At 39.2% G+C, this 26,182-nt stretch overlaps 1 protein-coding gene across 1 annotated transcript in view; it reads left to right on the forward strand.

The window, feature by feature from the left end:
* The window catches only part of MTMR1 (myotubularin related protein 1), a 35,673-nt gene extending 14,051 nt beyond the window's left edge, over positions 1-21,622 (forward strand). Inside the window, exons 11-13 of the mRNA XM_065410258.1 lie at positions 5,832-5,945; positions 8,126-8,302; positions 18,922-21,622. Coding sequence (XP_065266330.1) covers positions 5,832-5,945; positions 8,126-8,302; positions 18,922-19,086 — 456 coding nt within the window. The 3' untranslated portion in view covers positions 19,087-21,622. The remainder of the gene's footprint in view (positions 1-5,831; positions 5,946-8,125; positions 8,303-18,921) is intronic.
* Positions 21,623-26,182: the final 4,560 nt, after the last annotated feature.

Below are 26,182 nucleotides of genomic sequence, written 5' to 3' on the forward strand. Positions count from 1 at the left end.
ACCCCTGAAGCATAGTAGACATCTGCCTCTTTCCTCCTGTAACAATACAAAGAAACTGTTCCTGCAAGACCACCTTCTGCAACATATGATGGGGGGTGTAGCAGGAGAAAAAGGTGGAATTAAGAGCTTTCTATCCCAGGAGCCCTCCTCCCCTGTCCCTTGTCCCCCAAATCCTCCATTCCAATCCTGCTTATCTTTTTGAAAAGGCTTCTTGTAAATTCATTGGTATCAAAGTTTCATAAAATATTTTATTAAGATTTCCTGCTAGAGAATTTCCCACTCTTTGTATACACGTATATTTCAGTATTTATATGCTATTGCAGTATGGTTGGAAAAACATTTAAAACTTTGTCTCTGCCTCTGAGGACAGCCTAGAGCAAGTACCCAGCAGAAAAAACTCAGTTCTAAACATCTGGAAGGAACAAAAATCCTTCAGGGAGACAGTTAATTCAGAACAGCCTTCTCTATTTTTGTGATCTCCCTTGCTGCCTCCTATTTTTTGCTATAAACTGTTTAGTTCTCCTCTAGTAAAAGGACTGTGCAACAATTTGCAAATTTACATCTGTGCAAAATCTGAATCCAGACTGAGTTCTGAAGTTCCTGAACAGCCACAGCATTGAAAAAATATTAAGGCTGTAACAGGCAAAAATGAACACATTCATAAAATGGTCTTATTCACATATTTTTCAGTTCTAGCAGACTGCAGCACATGTACATTTTTGAAACATGCACTTTTGGTGAGATGAGAGAATTCCTAATTTTCCAATAAGATACGAATCCCTGAATAGCTCCAGAATCTTAACAATGAACCTCAATCCTTAGCAGCTATACATTTTTCTGTGTTTTCCTAGCCTTGATGACACACACATAGAGTAGTGTAGAACTTGAGATAAATGATGCTGGCTCTTAATAAAGAACATATGCTTTAAGTGAGGGGTTCTCAACCTTTTTCTTTCTGAGGCCCCGCACACAACATGCTATAAAAACTCCATGGCCCACCTGTGCTACAAAAACTGTTTTTCTGCATATAAAAGCCAGGGCCAGTGCTAGGGTGTAGCAAGCAGGGCAATTGCCCGGGGCCTGATGTCACTGGGGAGTCCGCGCCACAGAGGCCCCTGCAAAGCTCAGTTGCTCAGGCTTCGGCTTCAGTCCCAGGTGGCAGGGAGGTGAGGCTTCAGCCTCCATGGGTCAGTGGAGCTCCTGGACTCCAGCCCCCATGGGGCTCCAGGGCTTTAGCCCTGGGTCATCGCGAGTCTGACACCATCCCTGCTTGGTGGAACCCCTGAAACCTATTCACAGCCCCCAGTTAAGAACTGCTGCTTTAAGTGATTCTAATAATCATGACTGACACAAACTTTAAATCGTAAAGTCCTCCTGTAATCTGTAGTAGTCAGGGCCGGCTCCAGGCACCAGCGTAGGAAGCAGGTGCTTGGGGCGGCCAATTCAAAGGGGCGGCACTCCGTCCCAGTATCGGGGCGGCACATCTGGGAATTCGGCGGCGGGTCCCTCATTCCCTCTCTTCCTCTTTGAGCTGCCACCGAATTGCCGCCAAAGAGGAAGAGAGGGAGGACCCGCCGCCGAAGAAGCGGCGTGATTTAGCTGCCGCTGAAGTGCCGCCGCTCGTCGTCTTTTTTTTTTTTTTTTTGCCGCTTGGGGTGGCAGAAAAGCCGGCCCTGGTAGTAGTTCAAGGGAGATGAAACAACTAATACTATGAAGTAGCCTGTAAATCTGCTTGGAATCACTGCAGTTCCAGTAATATCATGCCACGTCTAATATTCAGCAGCCCAAATATAAGCAAAATACATTCAAGTGGGTGTGAAGATAATGTCCCTCTATGTGGTAACAACCAGGGCTTGTCTCTAGCCAGAGATGCACTTTTCATTAATCTTAACAATGTACTCTCTTGGGATGTACAGTGCTTAAGCAGATTGTCTCAATCCACTTCCTGGAGAGTGAGTGTTCCAGCTTAAAATATTACTGCAGTGCAGGGCAGGCCTATTAATCACAACATTTAACAGCAAGCTTCTTTTGTGGGCTTCAGAATCAACTTCAATTGAGCATCATCAGTCACCTTAAATTGAGAAATGTTCTGTAGCTTTCTTCACATAGCTCACTTACTGAAATAAATAATGAAGTCCAACAGCACCAGATGACAGATTCTAATGGACTGGATATTTTCTCAGAATTAGTGGATTGGTGGGAAATGAAATTTTCACTTGGGGAATTTTTCCATCTGAATCCTCAAGCAGACACTAATGAGCTTGGAAATTGAGAGGAAAGAATTTTTAGGTCAGTGATTTTTCAGCAACAGTAATAGAAGCTTTACAGTCTAGGTACATCAGCTTTCCAACAGAGATGGGGTTCTATCCAGAATTGGGGTTTCAATAGTACTATCACTTTATAAATAATTAGTCACAGTGCCATCACTGGCATATGGAATTTTGAATATGCTTCACTGGATCTTACTAGCTGCCATGTCAGTATTCATCTGATTAGTATGGACCCATCACAGCTTAGAACCCTTATGTGACAGGGCTCATTAAATGCTTTCAGTTAAAGAGAATCCCTTCAGGGGATGTTTTGTCTTGAAAGCTGTTTCTAATACCTCACTTTGAACCTTTGCATGCTATCTTTATTCATCTGTGTCTCGCTGCTGCTATGGGAAGGTGGAGACTGGGTGAGTTCGGGGAACCTGTGGATTTTATTCATACCTCAGTTTTTCCAGACCAGGTTACTTGAGCTTTTTTAAGTTTATATCAATATTTTCTACACAACACAGCCCTATCACTAACATGGTTAAATGGAGCTAGGATCTTAATTCCATTTGTTTAAAGGCAAAGCGTTTCTTAAAATCCAGAGACTTCTGTTATTTATAAACTTCAATGATCCATGTCATCCAACTCCTCACTTTCAAAATAAAAAAAAAATTCCTTTATAAATCATAGATCAGGCTGAGAGAGTCTTTTTGGATCATTTGGTTCATGCTCAGTCACAATTGCTAGGTTAGTCCTCTGAGCTAAATCCATAAGTGGGTAAAAGGCTTTGATAGTTGAACTAACTCTTGAGCCACCCGGTGCAGAGGTGTTAAATCATAGGATCATAGTAATGTAGGGCTGGAAGGGACCTCAAGAGGTCATCAAGTCCAGCCCCATGCACTGGGGCAGGAAACCGAGACCATCCCTGACAGGTGTTTTCCAACCTGTTCTTAAAACCTGCAATGATGATGATTCCACAGCCTCTCTTGGAAGCTGATTCCAGAGCTTAATTACCTTTCTAGTTCGAAAGCTTTTCCTAATATCTCATCTAAATCATAGGACCCTGGACTTCAGAAAAGCAGACTTAGACTCCCTTTGGGAACTGATGGGCAGGATCCCCTGGGAGGCTAATATGAGGGGGCAAGGAGTCCAGGAGAGCTGTCTGTATTTTAAAGAAGACTTATTGAGGGCATTTACCACCCCCTGATCTAAGTCACTAATGAAAATATTGAATAGTACGAGACCCAGGGCTGACCCTGCGACACCCCACTAGATTTGCCCTCCCTGTTTGATACTGAACCATTGACAACTACTCTTTGAGTATGGTCTTTCGATCAGTTTTGCACCCACCTTATAGTCATTTAATCTGGGCCCCATTTCCCTAGTTTACTTATGAGAATGTTGAGTGACTCTGTTGAAAGCCTTACTAAAATCAAGATATATCACCTCTACTGCTTCCCCCATCCACTAGGCCACCAACCCTGTCAAAAAGGCAAATTAAGTTAGTATGGCATGATTTGTTCTTGACAAATCTATTTTGGCTATTCTTTATAATCCTATTATTCTCTAAATGCTTACAAACTGATTGTTTAATAATTTGTTCCAGTATCTTTCCAGGTACCAATGTTAGCCTGACTGGTCTATAATTACCCAGGTCTCCTTTTTAAAGACAGGTACTACATTTGCCCTTTTTAGTCCTTTGGGAACTCATCCATCCTTAATAAATTCTCGAAGGTAGTTGCTAATGGTTCCAAGACTGGTTCAGTTAGTTCCTTAGATACCCTAGGATGAATTCCATCAGGCCCTGCTGACCTGAATATATCTAACTTATCTAAATATTCTTTAACTTGTTCTTTTCCTATTTTGGTTTGCGTTCCTTCCCCCTAGTTGTTAATATTAATTGTGTTGAGTATCTGGTCACCACCTTTGTAGTAAAGACTGAAGCAAAATGGGTATTAAACACTCAGCCTCCTTGATGTTATTAGCATTCCTTCCCTGCTAAGTAGAGGACCTACACTACTACTTGTCTTTCTCCTGCTCCTAATGTACTTATAGAACTTCTTCTTATTGCCTTTGACAGCTCTTGCTAGGTGTAACTCATTTTGTGCCCTAGCCTTTCTGATTTTGTCCCTACATGCTCGTGCTGCTCTTTTGTATTCCTTAGTAATTTGCCCAGGTTTCCACTTTTTGTAGGATTCCTTTTTGATTTTCAGGTTGTTCTAGAGCTCCTGATGGAGCCGTATTTTGGCCTCTTACTATTCTTCCTGTCTTTTCTTTGCATCGGGATAGTTTATAGTTGTGCCTTTTAAAATGTTTTTCTTTGAAACAAAAAGGAAAAGAAACTTGGAATGTTGCTTGCTCCATGTCTTAAATACTCACTTCAGTTTCCTGCACAGTATGAATCTAGGAAGCTACCATCTGAGATTCTGCAAAGACTCCTCATTATTGAGGCGCTGCTTTTTTCATAGAAGAATAATCCACTCTTTTAAAAAATCTTTTCTTCTCCTGTTTAAAAAGTATTTTCCTTTCTCTGTAACTCTTTGAGTCCATCCCCATACTATCTAGAGGCAGAATTACTTGGTCCTATGGACGGGGCAGTTGTGGACAGTCACAGAATACTTAATCTGATTATTGAGAGAATCCTTTCTCATTTGAATGGAGTACCAGCCTTTGTAGTTTTATTTATTAATTCTTTCAATTTGTAGGGCTCTTAAAATTGCAGGTGTCTTGGATTTTTGTTTCATAATTGTTCAACTTTCTGTAATTTTACTATATATATATATATATATATATATATATATATATATATATATATATATATATATATATATATATATATATGGTCGTAGGTACTTTAAAACCTCTAGTTAGTTATGAAGAAAGTATGTAATGGTGAGTATTGGCATAATATTTCTTTCCTTCCAGATGTGAGGGATTTACATTTTAATATGAAAAGGAAGATGGATTAGACGATTATTCTACATAGTGGATAATAAACTCAAGGGGAGAATTAGGGGACAATGTAAACTGGGTGGAACAAGAAGGAAGTATTTTTAAATACATATTTACTATTAAACACATTGTACATGCAATAATCTTCACTATTCAATTCATTGTACATTAGTTTAGTAAATAAAGCTCTTAAATGCCAAAAGTGGTTTTTTTTAAGATGGCATTCTATAACAAAGCAAATAACTTGATGCATTGTTTGCAGGACACTGCCAGTTAGGGCTTCTTGGTCCTGTTGCTGGGTGTCACTGTTAACGTTCGCAGATCACTCCATGTTTGTGTCTCAATTGTTAGAACAATGGATATAATACTTGCTTACTTAGGAATATTAGTAAAGTGTCATTAGATTTGCAATGAAAAGCACTATCCAAGTACAATGGAGATTATCAAAATTGCTTAGCATTTCTTAAAATTGTCAATAGATGTAAAACCCACTTTTCCAAAAAATCATCCTTTTTTGGTGAATTTCTTGGTTGTTACCTTATTTATAAGGCTGCTTCTCTTTATTATGGATAATAAAAGTTTAAAATAACTTTAATACATAAAAATCTATATATTTTTTTAAAGTTTCCTGCAGCCTTTGAATTCAATGAACTGTTTCTGATCACCATTTTGGATCACCTTTATAGTTGTCTCTTTGGGACTTTTTTATACAACTGTGAACAAGAGCGATTAAAAGAGGTAAGTTCTACACTTGCTTCTGTTTGACATGATGATTTCATGCAGAGGTGCTTAGAGTATGAGACAGAAGAACATTTGAGCCTGTGTTTTAGTGGAATTTATTGTCATCTAAGCCTCTAGAGCTGGCCTGGAAATGAATTTAATGTTATAGATAAGTATGTTCCAAACATCCCCATAACCAGATGAAGGGCCACTCGACAACATTGTTGAATTAAAACATTTTTCTAATTATGTTAGGCTCTACACCTTCCACCTCATTGTAGATCATGAACTGCTGTTCCAGATGATGTCCCAGCTCACGCACAAACCTCTAAAACACTTCTTACCAAAATTCTCCTGGCCATCTGTAAAGGAGTTCCATGGTTGATGTGACGTTACCAGTACACTGCAGACTGGGGCATCGTTTGAAGCAGGATTTGATTATTGACGATGGAACATGAGGTTGAAGGATGGGAGAGAATTTAAAATATTTTAATGTTAGTGAAGTTAGCACTAGCACTCTGAAGCACTTTGCACCTTCTACAGCATTCTTCATCCAGTCTCAAAGTATTATTACTATGCTTAAAATGTACATTTGTGGTTGGCCTTCTCCTCTCCATCACACTTCATGCTTTCAGTAAAATAATTAACCGTCCCTTAGTGTTTGTGTTTAGCTTTGGTATTTTTCTGGCTTGGCTGGCTTATCTAGTACAACAAATTGCATGTGTACACCACAAGATGGAGCTAAATAATACATTCTCAGTAAGTACGTGATTACCAGACAGCTTTCTTTCACAAATGGATAATTGGATGCAGCTCCCTTAAAAAAAAAAAACAAGAAAGAAAGAACAGAAAAGAGCAATTTAACACACAGCTGTAGTAGAAACAGATGCTGTATAGTATTGAAGGAGTATAAAATTGCAAGATAAAGCTGATAAGGTTTCAGAATCTGAATTCTTGATTTTATGGTTTTATTGTGATTTTTTTTTTTTATTATATAGTTTTTTAAAAGTGCATATAAAGCTAAAACTGGACACTTAATTAAAAGTGCATTATTTAGATGGCTGTAAGCAGACAGTGGGAAAAAATAAATGACACTCACTTTCCTCAAATACTGTACTGGTTATTCCAAAGGATACATTCTTCTCTTCACTAATTTCTAGCTAATTTAATTTTGTCACATTTTGGGTTGGTCAGTGTGTTGTTATGGATATGACCACTGCAGGGTTATAAGCAGTGTAACACTAATCTGCTCAAAAAGCAAAATAGCCCCCAAATATACTAGAATCTCCATTCTACTCCTGAACAGTTTTGTGGGGAAATGAAAATCTTGCAACTATGTTTAAGTCTTACAGCTGTTTAAATAGGTATATCTCCATATATTTATTTATCTCATAGAGCTGGAAGGGACCCCGAAAGTCCAGCTCCCTGCCTTCATCAAGTCCAGCTCCCTGCCTTCACTAGCAGGACCAAGTACTGATTTTGCCCCAGATCCCTAAGTGGCCCCCTCAAGGATTGAACTCTCAACCCTGGGTTTAGTAGGCCAGTGCTCAAACCACTGAGCTATCACTCCCCCCATGGATGACATGGATATTGGAAACTTTCTGAGCACTTGCTGTATTGTAGTAAATAAAGTTGCCACTAGCTTCCCTGCCCAGTTAGTGCAGTAACTGGTCTGGCTTCTTGGAAAAACTTTCCCCCAAGGATAACAGAAGGAAATGGTATCTCAGGGCTGCTAAATCTCAAAAAATTAAATTAATGTGTCTTTAAATAAATATTGTGTATCAAATAGTTCTTGGAGCAAAAGAACATTACTATGCTAAAATGTAAAGATTTTGAATTACATACATTAGAACCTCAGAGTTACTAACCGACCAGTCAACCGGACACCTCATTTAGAACTAGAAGTACACAATCAGACAGCAGAAGAGACAAAGGGGAAAAGAAAGCACATATAGTACAGTTACTGTGTTCAACATAAACTACTAAAAAAAATGAAGGGAAAGCAGCATTTTTCTTCTGCATAGTAAAGCTTCAAAGCTGTATTAAGTCAGTTTGGTTGTAAACTTTTGAAAAAATCATCATAACATTTTATTCAGAATTACAAATATTTCAGAGTTACGAACAACCTCCATTCCCAAGGTGTTTGTAACTCTGAGGTTCTACTGTATACTAAAATACCATTCTTTTTATTTATTCAGGAGATAAATACAAAGACTGTATCTTTATGGTCCTACATTAACAGTCAACTAGATGAATTTACTAATCCTTTCTATGTAAACTATGAAAACCACGTCCTGTATCCTGTTGCCAGTCTGAACCATTTGGAACTGTGGGTAAATTACTACGTCAGATGGAATCCAAGAATGAGGCCACAGGTATGGGTTTTTTCAGTTAGCTACTTTTGCCTTGCAGTGAAAAGTGAACTGAGCAAACAGACTTTGAAACGTTTTTAATTAATTAATTACAGTTTTTAATTTTGAATGTTCTCCTGTCTGAATGGTAGAGTGGTGCTCTAAAACGTGAGGTGGTGATGTTATAAAACTGTCTCGCGGTTTTCATCAAAATCATAAGTGGAATGTACTATGGAAGAGGAGAGTTGCAGTATTCTTCTTTTACTGAAGATTACTGATTCTTCTGTTGCTCCTGGCCTGTTTTCCATGGCATGACAAATATCTCAGTGTTCCACTTTACTTGTTATGATGATGCTCAGGAGCTTATTGCAAAAAACCACGCACACACAAAACTGTGGCTTATGGTTTCCAATATAATCATCAAAGTCCAAACACATGCAACAGCTTCTCACACCAATAAATACAATGGACTGTGTAATCACAATTTACCAAGTTTGCCTTTTCTATATTTGGTCAGTCTAGTTTCAGATCCTGTTAGCCTGTCAGTAGAAAAGATCATCCCCATTTTTATTTAATGGACCTTATATCTTCTTCACATTTTATTTTTTAATCTCTGAAGTCCTTCGGGGATCACTGAAGGTATTAAAAGAATGGACCTTTCCAACTACTGATACGTTGGTTTTGTTTAGTGACTCTTCATATGATTCTTTCTTTTGTCCTGTTTTATGCTAGAATAAGGGAAAATAAAGTATTTAACATTAACAGGGAGCACACTGTGGGGTAGTTGTACAAGGCGACTTCATAAGTTTCTTTATCAAACTGCAAAAAAAAACTTCTTTAAGCAAGAAATGTTTGTAGTGATTTGGAAATCCACTGAAAAGAGAAATGATCCAATAGGTGGATGTAATTGAGGATTAAGGCCAGCCCTTTAGCATGTGTAAGAAGGGGTGTTTTAACCTATAATCAACTAATTAATCTCTTTGGTAAGAAGAGAAACTCACAAGAATTAAAGGGCAGTATTTGAATCAGTCAATATGTCAGTTAATGCATCTTTAGTTTTTCTGAATTACGGAGACTTGGATTTTCAAAAGGGCCCATGGGTGTTAGGCACTTAACTTCCATTGACTTTCACTGGGAATTGGGTATACAATTCCCTTGGGCTCTTATTTGACAATTCCAGAGTGAATCTATTGTAAAATAGTAACTTTCTATAACCATTTTCTTCTTACTCCATTCTTGACCATCTCTGAATACTGTATCTGTTAATTTTAAGCTATTCTCTGCTTTGGAGCTATAGGATTCCAACTAAAGCCTGAACATATTGGAAGACAGTGCATGTTTAAAAATCACAACCAGGCAGGGTATTTCGAGTTTATAGAGATTATGTTCTGTGAACAAGGGGCTACGTATAATTTATTATAGCAAGTGGTGGCTGAGTGCACCGAGGGTTGGCGACACTAATTTGATATTATAGTAGTACCAACAACTTCAGTAGTAGGATTATGGCCCCATTGTGCCAGGCTCTGTGCAGTTGGGTGACAAACAGGGCCAGCCACAGAGAGTCCACAGTCTACGTGTCTGACAATGCAATGGGTGGATGGAATGGACAAATGGGGACGTCTTTTGCTGGGAACCTTCTCACTAAATTGTGTTGCAGTAAGACAGACCCTTCTTTGTTCTTGAGCAAAAACCTGTTGCTCCAAATTGAAATTGGGCCGCTGTTAATACTAAATACAATTGATACTTACTTATCCCAACAAAATCAGGTGGCCCATACTACTTGATCCTAGAACATTGAATCTGTTGATAAAGAAGAGAATTTCAGAATTATTCTTTCCTCCTTGAATTGGAAAGATTGACATTTGTACTCAACTTGTGGGAGACCTGCTCATACATTTTAGGTACTCTATTCCTTCTAGGCTTACCTGCTGCCTTTCACTTCCAAATGCCACCATGCCAATCCACAATAGGTAGGATAATGCAACCTCTTGGAAAATGCTGTCAAAATTCTCCAATTGAGGTCAGGTCCCTCCTTTTTTCTTCTTATTTTTATAGTACTTTTCAACTTAGCCTCTTTGTTACATTTCTGGTTTTCAGCTATCTAGCATCTGTAAGTATCCCTTTCTTGGACCCCTCTTGGCTAGATTTTTCTATTTCAGAAGACAGGGCAAATCCTTCAAAAAGACTGTTCTTCCCAGAACACGGCTTCTGTAGATGTAGTATTTCAAGGCATGAACCTTTGTCAGTCATGTCTGCAGGTCATGATTAAAGCCTTGAAACCTTTGAACGGCAAGCCCTACATTGCTGTATGAAAAAGGATTTATTTTGGTCATGAAAATTCCATAATCTCTAATTTTCTATTAGGACGTACTTTAAAGTTTCATTTTGTCACTAGCTAGTAAGATCCATTTGTATTTAGGTTGTGACTGTATCTTCTCCTCTTCCAAAAGCAGTTTTTTTCTCTCTAAGGCCAGCTTCCTTTTATGCCTTCTACTGTAGATACCTTATCCCTCCCTCTGGGAACCTTAACAACTTTCTTAATTGTTAATGTTTGTCAACTTTACTTTTCCTGATGACTTTTCTGCAGGCTGTGTTCTTCTGGAAGCGAGGCTATTATGAATAAAGCAGACATCTTGAGAGCCCTAAGCTATTAATTTGATCAAATAAGTAGTTTTGCACGTTTGTTCGTCTTTTTCTTTTTCTTTGTTTAAGCCCTTGGTCCAAATACAAAAGTGACAATGTTTGTAAACGTAGGCATTCAAATTAGGTGGTGAAATGTGTATTGTGTGTTTGTTATAACAAATCTATCCCCTAGCACTTCATAGTTGCATCTACTAGAAGCTTAGGAGACAGAACTAATCCAGTATGACAACTCATTTGTTCCTATCAGTATGTTTTTATTGAGAGCCGTCGGTGTACTTGATTTTGTACAAAACACAAAAGATGACACTCTCTCTGAGAGAGAGCTTGTGTTATAGGCAAAGCTGGTGGTGCTGCCTAAAGTTAGGATTGCCCGACACTTCCCACTGTGGGAGCCTGTATTTAGTTGCTTACAGCTTTGCTAAAATTTAAACATTTGGGCTGAAATTTTTGATATTCTGTATCTATCACCGAGTGAATTTTTCCCAGTGCAATCTTTGTGTCTGTGCAGCCTTCATTTGGCCCTATTATCATAGTGTGATCATATTATTAAATACTGTTTTTTCCACAGCACCGTACCTCATTGAGTACATAGGATGGACCTGCTCTGGGAATGCTCTAGATTGTATAGTGAGAGGCTGTTTATTTGTAGGATGGCTGCCTCATTTCTTGCAGAAGTTGAAAAGAGAAGGAGAAAGGATGGTCTCGTGGTTGAAGTGGTGGAATTTTGTTGCCCTGGAGAATCTGAATCTGTCCTTGTCTCTGACACAGACTTCCTATGTGATGCTGGGCAAGTCACTTAAAATCAAACTTTTCATAGGTGGCCACTAATTATGTGTTTGTTATTTTGTGGGTGCCTGGCTTGATACCCCGGGGTCTGATTTGCAGAAGTGTTAAGCATTTACAGCTGCAACTGAAGTGCTATGAAATGCTAATGCTAATTACTATGAAAAATCAGGTCCTAAGCATCTCAAAGTGGGCATCCAAAATTAGTGGACACATTCAGCCTTAATCACTCTGTGCCTGAGTTCCCGATCTGTAAAATGGGGATAGTTATACCACCTCGCCTCACGGGGTGCTGTGAAAATAAATTCATTAATATTTGTAAAGCCCTTAGATACTGTAGTGATGAGCGCTACAGAAAAGTCCATGAGGAAGCAAATAATTCTGCCTCCCAAGTAGGGTTTGAATAGTGTACAGTAAATAAGACCTAAAATTGAACAGTGGCGAGCAAACAAAATATTGAACAGCTGCTTATTTTGTGCACTGAATAAGGCATGGGTCCTGTTGGAAAAAATAGTATGTGGGCATATAATTAAAGACTGTCATAATGCATATGCACAAGGGAGCTGAACTGCCATCTCCTAACTTCTGGATTCTTGACTTTGCAATCCTAGTGTTATTTTATCATAGTTTGTTAGATGTCATTCTAAACAGACTATAGATTTTATCAATGAAGTTAACATTTAAAGTAATACTTGCACTTATGCCTGCTCATGCCAGACATAGCACTGTGCCATCTTCTTCACCCAGTGCTGCCAATTTGTATAGGCACGCTCTGACCTGCAGCCCTTCTGCACTTTTAGTCGCAGGCCTCACTTGAGCAGGCATTGTCAGTTCTGGGTAGCTTTGTAACTGGGAGTTAATATGTGCCCATAAAACTGTGACCTACTGGTAAGTGCATTTGCACCCATCTGTAGCTCCAGAGGTAAAAGACTAATGCATTAACACCTTTCGTCTCTTGATCTTACCTTCCTTTCCATTTCTTCTTTTCTTTCCAACCACTCCTCAAACTCTCAGCCACAGCTTTTAAACCTGTACAGTAGTTTCCAAGATCCGTGTGTCAGTTTACACACACTAAGTTTCAGATTCACTAGTGACTACTTTTTATGATGGCTTGGTGTAGTTGACACAACTTTATAAAAAGTCGGAAGTGCTGATTTCTAGTGAAAAATACTGCTCTCATCATGGTAGATGGACTTTACATGTGAGTATGTCATTAGCTAGGATTTTAAAAGCAGCTCTATCAGACTTCCTGTTCTTTTGTGAAGAACAAAAAACTGAACTGAAAAACATTGTCATCTTGCAGCACAAAGAGCGTGTTTTTGAAAAACTGACTGATCTAGTCTGAATCAAGTAATGAATTTAAAATAGTCATTTTCCTCTGCAGCCTTTCGTCCCTGTCGCTAAAATAGATAAAGTATGCTCATGGAACAAGAAGAAATGCATTCACAGCTGAACAATTTTCAAGTGAATGACTGTCCTTGAGCTAGTACAACAATACGAACTAGATATCTATCCAATTAAGAACTGGTGGTAGTGTAAGTGAATAGCTATTATGACTTCGTTTAAATGAAGCCTTGTGCTTACAAACATTGTTATCCAACAGTACTTCAAAATACTGAAGGATTCCATTGGAGTGAAAAAATGAGTCTATGAAGAAAACGGACGCAATAACTTCAGGAGACCAAGATTTGACATGTTTAAGAAACAAGTTCTCTTTTACATATATACTTCAGGGATGAGGGGCAGTTTAACTGTGAAGTGACTGTTCCTTTGAGTTATTTTGTCTTCAGGACTCTCCTGGAGAATGTATGATGATTTTTTTTTTTTAAAAGGACACATGTTACTTAAAAGACAGTTAGTAGAAATACCTAAATACTAATATTTTTCAATGCAAGAAACAGCAGTGGAAATGCGCACAGCTGTAAGTGGGATTGTGATTAGGAAGTTGGGAAGAGAGGTGGGCCACAAGACAGTCTCTCTCTTAAGAGCTAATTCATGCTATTAAATAGTTGAAAACCCCTGGGTTAAGCAAACCTCTCCTTTATGTCATAAGTCAAGTTTCCTTTTCCCCTCCTACACCTTCAACGTTGCAAGTACATCCTTTGCCTTCCCCTTTGAACTGTCAGTCTGCGTAGTGCTTTTAGATCTCATTGGTAACAAAGCATTTAGTAGTGACATGTTATTAAGCCACTGCACGGTTGCAAGAGAAAATTGACCCCCTCCCCGCCCGCGGGCAGGACAGCAAGAGGGAGATAATGGAACATGCGAGAAGGAAATGGAGTGGGCAGGGGCAACAGAATACTACAGGAGGAAAACCAGCATCCTAGAGACATAGAAGGATAGAGTAAGTCAGTCAGGACAGATAAGGGATATAGGCAACCTCTGAGGGCTTTGAGTGGGTGGAAGAGGAGGAACGGGAGTTAGGGAGGGGACAACATACAGATTTATGATGAAGGGGCTGCCAATCGCTGATGTCACATTATCGCAGGTAGAAAAAGAGCCTTCTGACTAACTTCTGTGGCTGTAGTGACGCTTCAGGAAGTTCCCTGGACCAACCTTTATGGAGGCAATCAGCTTAATTAAGGCGTAAGGGCCAGTAGTCAATGGTGCTATGTCGACAAACACCAGGCGAGGATCTGGCCCTAAATCTCCACTACTTAGTACTGCTGGCCAACTCCTTCACATTGCCCTACTCTGCTTGTCTTTCTAGATCCTAAAGGTTTAATTGATGATTTTTTGGTAGTTTATCAGTTTCTAATGTTCTTATCCTAGGGGTTTAGAATAATTAGAAAATCTGCTTTTATTTCTCATAAATGGTCAAATGATCAGTAAGTTCTTTGATCAGCTTCACACTTTGAAATATGTTAATGTGTAATAAGGTAACTATGATCTGTTAATTTCACTCTTAGTAAAATATTTTGATAAATCGTGGAAGTGAAATTGAGAGTGATTTATCATTTGTTTCATCACTTGGGGTATTTATTGGGACTAATGGCATTAATATATTCGTAGCTTTATCAACCTACAGAAACAGGAAGTGCCCTCTTTTCTGCTCAAGAAGAGGTCTGGGACATCAGTCTACGGGAGATACCTTTCTTCTACCTTCAAAGAAGGGTCTGTTCTGTGTGTTTCCCCCCCCCAATGCCGTTGATACTGAGGGTGATGAACAAAATCAGACAGGCCTGGCCAAAGTTCTCCTAATAGTTGCTCAGTCTCCCGAACATTCCTCATCTTCTGTCACAGGATGTGTGTCGTGTGCCTCATCCCACCCTAATGCTACTCTGCCTCAGAATGTGGCTCCTTGATTGTTCATGGGGTTAGAATCCCCCTGCTCTATGGAAGAGCAATGGGTGTTACTGAATAGTAGAAAGAGGTCAGCCGGTCTGGCTTACCTGCAGAAATGGAAGAGATTCTTCCATTCGGGTGATGTTGTTGCCACCTTCTGCCTGATTCGGTGCTACTTTCAGTTATCTTGGATTATCTGTTGGTTCTGAAGACATCAGGGTTCTCAATTAGTTCAATTAAGCTCCTTTTGGCCGTAACATCAGCCTTTCATTCTCTTGTAGAAGGATCCTCCATTTTTGCTCACCTGGTATCATTTGGGTTTATTAAGGGTTTGGAGAATCTCTACCCTCCAGGTTAGGGACCCCACCCCAATCTGGCACCTCAATTTGGTGCTCAGTTTCTTTATGTAACCTCCATTTGAACCAATGGCAGCCTGTCTTCTGCTCCATTTATGCATGGAGACATTCTTTTTAGTAGCCATCACATTGGCTCATAGGGTTGAGGAAATGGATGCCTTGATGGCAGATCTCCCCCTTTATGTTATTCTTCAAGGACAGTGTCTTTAGCTTCACACAATGAATCCCTAAGGTCCTGTTGGAGTTCTGCCTTCATTTTTTCCCACCTCCATGTATTCATTTACCAGTTGTTTTTCCAAAGCTCCATCTTTCTCTCTGCAGGAATCCTATTTTCATGCCCTGTATGTTAGAAGAGCACTGGAATTCTACTTAGATAGAACCAAGCATTTAGAAAGTCACCTAAGCTCTTCATTTCCTTCACAGATAGATCCAAGGTGTCCTCGATCTCTGCTCAGAGACTATTGAGATGGATATCTGGATGTATTATCACTTGTTATGTGGATGCAAGCGTTCATCCTCCCCACCCCCCAAGGGTGATAGCACATTCGACCAAATCATAGGCAACATCTACAGCATTACTTAAGAATGTGCCAGTTTGTGAGCTGTGTAGGGCTGCTATCTGGGCTTCAATATGTATGTTTTCAAAACATCACGCCCTGATCCATGCTGCCAGATCCAATGCGACACTTGTTTCTGCAGTGGTATCTTCAGTTCTGGTCTCAATTTTGAAACTCCCTCCTCCATCTGTGGATTCTGCTCAGAAGTCACGTGAAGTGGAGCATCCATAGGGACACTGCTCAAAGAAGTGGTAGTCACCTTGTGCAGTAACTACTGTTCTTCGAGATGTGTCCCCCTATGGGTGCTCCACGACCCGCCCTTCTTCCTCTCTGCTAGGGGACATTTGGCGGGAGAAGGAATTGAGGGCAGTTCACCCGCACACCCCTATAAAGTCTTGGTGTCTGGCATGAGGAGGCCTGGGATGCATGCATGGGCTGAATGGACACTGCTAACTGAAAATCTCCAATCAAGGGCTTGAGAGGCACATGGGCACCTGAAGTGGAATGCGCATAGGGAGACACATTTCGAAGAGCTGTGGTTACTGCACAAAGTGAGTAACCTCTTCTGCCCATTACCGGAGCACCATCCATTCTGTGCAGCGAATGAGACAGGAAAATGTGGGGGGAAACGGTACATGGTAATGTAATTAAAGACTGTATCGTAATGCATACGCAAGGGGGCCACATTAAAGTCACACAGATAACTTTAATTCTGGCATTACCTAATTTTTGAATGCTTGACTTTGGAACCTTAATGTTCTTTGACCATATTTTTTTGTTTATATTGTGAATATATGGTGCTGCAAGTTATGTGTTTTAAATTTTGTAGACTTCATTATTGTGACTTTTACGTAATTTATGCATGTACCATCCTTTCAGATTGAAGCAGACTGTGCATGAGATTGTAATGTGTTCTTTGCTAGTTTAGGTGTTAGGGAGGACAGAAAAGTAATACAGCCAGCATCCTCCCTTTTAAACACTATACATAATGTCTGTATTCAGCAATGTTCACACAGTGTGTCCTGCACAGATCTATAGCAGGGTTCTACTAAGTCTGTTGTCTGAAACTGCTTTTCATGATTCTGGCTTGCTCAGTGGGACATGTAGGTGTTATATGTGACAAGCTGTTCAAGTCCGTAAAAGAAAGATGTGGCACATTACAATGGTCTATGATTATGCTGTTCAGAAATCAGGCGTGGAAAGCCCCTATGGCCCAGGGCCCAGTGCAACACAACAGCTAAATCATTCTCTTATGGACCTGAGCACTAGCGTAGGAAGAGTATTCACAAGGATGAACTCTAGTAGAACAGCAGTTTTTTTCTTATTGAAAAACTTAGTGGCCACTACAAGAAAATTCTTGCTGTCCATTAAATTGAATTCCCATATACATGCTGTGGTACAGCATCTCACTGTTACTTGCCTGTGGAAGGTAATTGTTATAAATGTATTTCTAATATGCCCTGTCAAGAACCTGGTAGTGTGTGCAGTGACTGTCTGCCTTGCTGAAGGTTTGTAAAGACGCCCTCTTTATGTTGCAGTTGATATCACCACATGTGAGTGGAGGATGCTGACCCAGTGACTTCCAGGGTATCAGAAGTGGCATAAGCAAACTTCCTCTTTCCTTGACACAGCTCAGCTCTAGGAGTTTCATGCTTAACCCTGTAGCCCTGGAATCCTTTCTGAGCAGTAACTAGCAGTCAGGAATGAATGCAGTTCTCTCGAGCCAAACGTTCCATAGTTCTAGGCTAACAGCCCTAGAGTTCCTCTCTATTCTTCTGACAGCACTTGCAGAATATCTGTCTTCCTTACTCTAGATAGTTGTAAATAGTTTGGTAAAGTACAGTGTAGACTCAGTCTGAAGTTTGGCAGTTTTCTGGCTGTTTCATTATTGTTGTTGCACTTTGGAGGATCACCCTGGGCTTTGTCCAGGGCAGCAGATCTAGTGAGAAAAATGGGGTTAAAGGAGTGTTCCTCTTGCCCAGCTGTGTTCCACTGCTTCACATAGACATGAAACAATGCCTTTTATAACTCTAGGAAAGGCACTCAGCCAAAGACAAGGCTCCCTTCAGAGGCCACAGAAAGGGCAAAAGACACCACTCCTCCTGAACCTGCTTCTGCGAAAGGTTTATCAGTGCATGAATCTGGGAGGCCTGTACAGGCAAAAGCCATTTTTCTACCTCTGTGACGATGACTGATGCTAAATCCCAGGCTGAGAGGGGTCGAATGCTTGTAAAGCTGCCCTGTACAAAACCATGGAAATATGTTCCATTGGCAAATGATCCAATTTCTTTGAATGGAGCCAAGGAACACAGTAAGTTGGCTGTTCTCTGGAGCAACAGATTAAGAAAAGGCCTTGTGTGATCAACTTCCCTGAAATCTGGAGGTCCTGAGAAGGACAGGACCTTCTCAGACTACAGCCAGTTGGACTAAACTGCATCCAGTCACTCTTCTGTGCAAAGCACTATGGGGCAACTTTGAGGGATATGGCCTCTCTTTTTCTAAATTCCATCTTTGGTATTGAATTGTGGACCAGTGTTTGTATTCTGGTGCAAAATGCTTTTCATTTATTATTAATTTACTTTTTATTTATCTTTTAACAAATTCATCTCACGGGAGACGAGAGACTCCTGGTGAAGGCGTTTCATACATTCACTGACAGTAATATTGGTAAAATTGATTAAAAGTACATTATTAAAGTAACTTGCTTTTCCTTAGTCATCCTTTACTTCCCCCCTGCCTTGTCTTTGGGTATCCCTTCAATAAATGTGTACCGCCTTCTGAATAGGGGCCTTACCAACTGAGTCATGATCGACTGGGGAGAGAGGGGAAGTTGACTAGAATATTTATCATTTCAGATGTTAAATAAAGAAATAGTCACTCCAAATATTGAGATGTAATGAAATTCACAAGAAGCTTGGGGTTTCTCATGTCACAACAGAAGAAAATAGCAGATGTATTAATAACTGAGAAGTTAACTAATTATTATAATAAAAATAGCTCTCTTCTGTTAAACCCCCAGATGCCAATTCATCAGAATCTTAAGGAGTTACTTGCCATCAGAGCTGAGCTTCAGAAGAAGGTGGAAGACTTGCAGCGAGAAGCTGCTACACGATCCATTTCTTCATCATCAGATAGAGGGTCATCTCCTTCTCACTCAGCCACCCCAGTGCGCACTTCTGTCTGATGTGCAACAAAAGCCATGTAAAACCATTCATGTCAGGTGATCTGCATATATATGCTTAGAGGCGGGTGGAATATTTTCCCTGTCTCCCAAGGATTGTGAGTGACTTATAATTGCTATCAATCTACATGCCTTATTCTTTGTGTCTGTTCCTGTTATGATGAGGCCAAAAAGAGCTTCAATAGTTGTGATGGTATTTTCTGAAGTTGGCAGTTCCTGTATGTGTTTTGACATCTCTCGCTAAATCATCAATTGTAAAATTAACTTTATTTTGAGCAACCAACAATTTAACCATCTTAAAAAGGAATCCATCTGTCAGACAGATAATGTGAGAGGCTTTTTGCTGCCTTGGGTACAGAGGCTGGTTGAGAAACCCAAATGAAATGCCATGTAATGTTTGTGCTTAATCAGAACATTGAGAGAAATTTTCTGAATGGGAGCTCTTTATTTAATGCAGTACGTTATTTTTATCTAGAGCAACTGCTATTATTCTTGGGGACATATTTAAGTAATGCACTTTGAAACAGATTTTAAATTAAGTATTTTCCAGTGCAGCCAATTTTACATTTTGAGTAAATATGCCATTAAGAATGGATGGTAATGAAGGTAAACAGGATTTGCCAATTAATACACACCTACTGGTACTTGTATGATGTAATATATTTGGTGAAGCATGGATTTTAATTTTTTTAATGCCTTTTTTTACAAGTTTAAATAAATCTTTTGACTGTTTATTGTCCTGTTTTACCCTCACGAATAAGGGGTAAGCTTAATCAGGTCTGTCTTGTACTCAGTAACTTGTTTTCTAGCAATTTGGATTAGAAGAACATTGAACTGTGTAAATTGTATAGTCTGTATATTCCACGTATTTTAAGTGTGTCCTGTTAAACATATACACACATTTATGTACATGCATATGTGATGTTAAACATACACACACTTCATTTGCATGTTATGGGTTCAGAAAATTGATCCTGCCTCTCCAAATGTTTTGGAAGATATAAACTGTTACAACTTTGATGTTTTTAAATAATAGGCGCTTAATTGGTTTCCTTGAAATAATAAAGACGGTTGGGTTTTTTTTTTTTTAAATGCTGCCAATGTTTTCTCTCTGTTTTCAATCATTTATCCATATTTTTATATAAAATCTTTATTTCTCATTTTATTCCAATCCCCTCCCAAACCATTTTTATTTCAGAACTGTTTGATCAATGCTGTTAGTGACATGCAGCCTTTTAAAAAATAATTCTGCAGCTGCTTTCTCAGCAGGCGTGGAAGTAAAACGTGCTTGAAATTTCCTTTTCTTTTTTCCTTCCTACTTGACCAACATTTCACAAGAATCCTAAGCTCCTCCTTTGAGTATTCAAGATAATGTAACTCCACTTGCTGGCCTTGAGTTGTATGATTCAAGTGCTGCCAGGAGGAATTAACCCTGCTTCTTGAGAATCAATTGGTTCTATGCACTAATTGTAGTTCTTACTGTACATGGATAACCATTGTCCAGCTATGCTGGAAGGAGGACACGAGACCCTGGATGTGGCTTAGGCTGCAACTTTATTCCTAAATGTCCGGGAGTACCCAGCTGATAATGCCGTACTTGTTTACATACAGCCGGGAGGTGGGGGGAGGGCTCCCGCATTATCCATCCAGGTCCCTAGCCAACCTGCTATCTGCTCAATTTAAGGCACCCCGCCTATACCCTGGGACATCAGCACCGCAGGGTATAGGGTTAGGTTTTTGGGGTGGGGCTATAAAGAAGCAGGGGGTTAACTCTCTGCTATTCTAATAATCGGAGCCCTAACTTCCCTACCCTCACCGTTTCCACTCTAAATCCTTTACCAGTCCATTTTATCTGATGGTGGTATCCCTTCCCTACGGAGTATCTGCACTGACCATCCGCCACAAGGAGGCCCCAGCAATTAGCTTGGCTGTGCAGTGAGGTCATTGTACTAAATATGCCATTGTGCCACACTCCTTTCCCCCCAGTTCTGTGCACTTATGTACATAAAGCTGTTGTGTATAACACAAACTGGTATTTCTTTTGCAAGTGTGAATTGTGTGGATAGTTCTGTGTCCAGTCTTCTAAGTTTATTATGCACAGTGCATGATATTGCAATGTGTCCTGTTTATTTGTGATGGTAAAATGTATTTTTATAATAGTTTATACACCTGAAGCAGGATAGTTTAAGAAGGACCAAGATGCCACATCTGTTAATCTAAATCAGGCCTTTCATAAGAGATAATTAAGATGGAAGATGGTTTTTATATAAAAACAATACTATAAAACAATATACCATCAGTGAATTTTATACTGGCAAAATATGTTGAGTTGTTATTTAAACTCCTTAGTACTTCAAATTTAGCATGGCATTTTAACTGTCTACTGAAATAGAGCAGGCTGTTTCTAAAATGAAACCTAAAGAAAATAATTTGAAATTTTCTCTTTATTGGAGCTAGTGATCATGAAAGATTGTGCTCCATAATAATTGTAAAAGGGATAGTTGGAATAACTGTAGCACTTTCAGATATTAAACGTTCTATGCTCACAGCTACAATGTATGGATTCATTTTTATACAGAAAAGTGTCACTCATTCCTACAAATAGTCTACATGTGCCACATACCCAAGTGACCCTGTCATCGCAAGGATAACATGAGGGATCCTCCTGAAATAATGGGAGTAATAAGCAAAATTGACTTCAATATAGATACTTAACTCAGTATATAAGAACATAATAGCCCTACTGGGTCAGACCAAAGGTCCATCTAGCCCAGTATCCTGTCTTCCAACAGTGGCCAATGCCAGGTGCCCCAGAGGTAATGAACAGAACAGGTAATCATCAAGTGATCCATCCCGTCGCTCGTTTTCAAACTGATGCTTTTTTGTATTTCTGTTGGTCAAAGTGTGGTTTTACTCTGGAAAGTGACGAAGTGAAATGATCTCTCAGCTCTGCTTCCTGTGTGAGCATTCAGCATCTTATCCCACTAAATGACAAAATTAATTATTACTTTTTACTCCTGTTAACACAGCAGAGCCAACGCATTCTGTAAGAGGGAGCAAGGTTCAGTTCTGACTGGTGCATCTTCAATGGAATTGTTAACTGTGTTCCAGTAGCTGGATCAAAATCTGTCCTCTGCTACACCAGGACAAATCTACTGAAGACAAAGGACGTGTGTACAGACATAGGCAGGCAAATTTTACCAGCAGAATCTTTTATTGCAAGTGATGACGTACGAGTGGGGAACCATGTCTCAGGAACCCCAGAATGGGTCTGAAGTACTGGTAGGTAGTTAAACCTAAACTCTCCAAATTTTTTAAGGTGTCAGAGCAATACAGAAATCACATTTCAGAGCTGAACGACACTTTGTGAAACCCTTTCCCCCCCTCATTGGTTAAGTTTAATTCTGTTTAAAAAACAAAACAAAACACCCTTTCATTTTTACTAAACTGGTAAATATAGTCTTATCCAACTGTTTCCATAGCCCTCCTGCCCCGTAGTTATACCATAGTTTATATTTGCTTCCTTTCTATCTATTTATTTATTATAAAAAAAGCTATTCAGTCTTTCGCATGGATTTAATAAAACCAGAATGACTGGCACTACCAGGTGAAAATAAGGGCTAAGAGCTTTCCCAGTCCACAGCCGAGTCCTTTAAGGGAGACATCCAGCAGAACCAATAAGGCAAGATGTGAAATTCACGATATTTGTGCACACAAACTTTTATATACAAATTCTAAAAAGGAGAAAAGGGTGCACCCCCATTTTTGTACGTGTCACCTTTAAGCCAAATTAAATATGATCACTGCACCAGAATTCTCCTGCCCATCTAATCACCTGCATTTGTTAGAGAGAATGGGCTTCTACTGTTCTACATCAAAAATTACTCAGCAGCAAGTAGTATCAAATGTAAAAACGGTGACATGCTGAGTCACCATATCTGGGGCCAAAATATTTAAGTTTAGAAATCACCACTACAGGGGAATTTCACATATTAGACATGGCGGTACAAATCCAAAGTCATGTATGCCAGAAGTCTTTGGTTCTACAGGAAAACTCTGGATTCCAGACTGGCTACACTGAGTTGACTAGTGGTGGGGCAGAATTAAGGTTGTTAGGGTGACTTTACCAGTGCTTTTCCATACTCGTCAATTTTATCCTTAATTGCAAATTTTCAAGCTAATGTTTATTTTCTCAGAAAACCAACACTGTTCTCTTAGTGTGAAAAAAATAGTTGAAGTAGCTTTAGTAGGGCTTTTATGCAGGAATGAATATATATATATATAAATACTCTTCCACCTTTTTCCTATTTTTGTCAAACACAAAGAAAACACACAGTATCAAAATGTCACTGTATGAGTCAGTCTGTTTTATTCATAGTTTTCCAATGGTAGTTCAGCAATCAAATTCTGATTTTCCCTATAAGCCTTATATGCACTTTAGCAAAATGAGTCTGCCTTTTCACAGCATAATACACAAATTTCATTTGGTACAGATCAATTCTGCCTTAGTAAACTGTATGCCTTGCTTTTATTCAAAGAAATAATTTAATTTACTCTTTATCTAATTTCATCCATATGGTTTCCAAACGTCACTTGTCACACAAGCAATGTTTAACAGCCAAGACTGTCTTTCCACTTTAAATCTTAATGTTTTCTTAATTTTAAATGGTTCTCATGGACTAATTCCACTTTTACCGCAACAGAATAAGTCATTAAGAATATGTACTATTGGGTTACATGAAAATGGGGGATTTTAATAAGAGGTTCCGAAGGTGTAGTAAAAAGTGTCAAGTCAAAACTGAATGTCACAATACTCTGGCTTGAAAGGACAATTACAACTTTACCAAAGGAAAATGCATGTCACTAATATCGTAACAAACGAAAGCTTTATGTGACTAGAGAGGGTTTCTTGTCAAGGATCCGTTTCATGTATGTACAGAAAACTAATGGACTTTAATTAGAAGTGGTCTCAGTTAGCCTCCAAAAAGCAGGGCGTGGTGAGTGCATAGCTACAGCACAGGCAGTATATAACCTTCCAGCAGGTCCTCGGCTATATTTTGGACTAACAGAAAATTAAATCATTTCACTTAGCGTTGGGCCATGTCACATTTTTCCTGTATCCTACCACTTTCGACTTGCAAATATTGTTCTCTGGATACTTTAAAGGGGAATGTGGCTCAGATCATGTATGCAGCGTTTCAGTGCAGGGCTTTTTTTTTTTTTTTTTTTTTTTTAAGTTGTCACCTGTTTCTAAATATGAAGGTCTTTAGTAGGGAAGTAACAGCCCTATCAAATTCCCCTGGAGCATAAAGTAAAACATAACTTGCACCGCTACTGAGAAGTTACAAATAAGAATGATTCGAGGTGCTGTACAGATGGTGGCTGCCCCTCCAGAGACTGAACAGACAATCCAGAGATGAAGGATGGGGAGAAAGAATGCAACAAAAAACAGAGCAATTGTTCTTTAGTTTGATATTTAGTACATCACGATAGTCCTAGATTGATTTGGATTTTTTGTCCAATTTGCTAACCTTGTTGAAGATAGGCCTCTGGCTAAGTCTTCCTTTTTGTAATGTAACATCAGTCAGTAGTCTCCTCTTTAAAGCCCTCCTTCTCCTAGATGCCAAATTATGCTATTGTAAACTTGGAACAGGAGTTCTGCTGTGCATATACGTACTTTTTCTGATAGTGTAATTATAAATTACTTTAAGGCATAACTGCTTACCAGAATCCTAGAAAAGGCTGTGGGGGGAAAAGCAGCTTCGGTGCAATCTACTTCTGAGTTCTAAAACCTGGTGGTATTCTCAGAGAAACTACTTTAAAATAGAAAATGGCAATATTTGTGAATTCTTAACAGGTCTCAAATGTTCTCGTTTTTTAACACTTTCCCTGCAAGGGTTAAGTGCTTTCTCCTAAAGTAAGCAACACGCCAATCCACTGTACAGTAGACACACACAGTGATTGTACAGAGCAGTAATAGAAATGCAACAAAATTTGACAATCTATACTCATCAAAACACTTTCTTTCATCAGCAAAAATGAAATATGGAATTATGTTCACTTGATCTACCCGAGAAAATGGTTCCTGGTGTTGTACCAGTGCCATATACTAACCTTTATCTCCAATATTTATCTAAAAATGCTTTTATACTACAGCTTTCAAACATGTTTGGCTAGGAAAGAAACAAACTACACTATTTGGAAATATACAGTCATATGAATTCAGCTTTGTGGCTTCGTTAGCATCTGGGTTTCTTTATGTGCTCTTCAAAATTCTACAAACCACATTTCCTCCTTGATAAACCTACTCTAGAGTATCTAAGCAAGCATGAATGCTGTATTCCTTGTCTATTTTTCCTGCTCCAGTTCTATAGAAGCCAATAGTTAAATGAGAACTTTGGAAACAGCTTATTACATTTTGTTTTGTGATACAAACGCATTCATAAAACAATGTATTTCTGCCTGTAAAGCGATTATTAGGCTTTTGAAATGCATGTGTCAAAAAACTTTCATAAGGAATTGTACAGCTGCTGCAAATTGTACAGCATAAGGAATTGTACAGCTGCTGCAAAACATTTACAATGCTACTAGGTACTTTCCTTTAAATTAGATTGTTACACAGAACTGTCCCTAGGCTTATACAGATACCTACAGGCAAGGCCCCATGTAAGTCCCTTCCTGAAAACCGAGCGTGTACGTCAAACTGAAAACTAGACTCTCTTACTCAGCTGCTGCTTCCCTTTCACATAACGGGGATTTTTGCAAACCATTACAAAATGTACACACGTCCTGATTCTATAAACACTTTGTACCTTTTCCACTTGAGAAAGTGAAGACTTTTCCTTTGTTTCAAAGCCTCCTTTTCCCAATTCGGCTAATTTTGAAAAATGTATTGGCACGTGGCAGTGTCCACATTTTAGCAGCAATGAAAGGGGCATAAAGAAAAAAAAAAAAGTTGTAACAAGTGATAGTCAAGCTACCAGAGGCCAGAATCAATCTCAGTTAAACAGGAACACCGATCAGAGCGCTGCTTCAGCTTGAGTGCGGTATCCTGTCAGTGGCCAGCATCAAATGCTTCAGAGGAAGGTGTAAGAAACCC

Source organism: Emys orbicularis, chromosome 9 (genome assembly GCF_028017835.1).
Source record: "Emys orbicularis isolate rEmyOrb1 chromosome 9, rEmyOrb1.hap1, whole genome shotgun sequence".
NCBI classification, from domain to species: Eukaryota; Metazoa; Chordata; order Testudines; family Emydidae; genus Emys; species Emys orbicularis.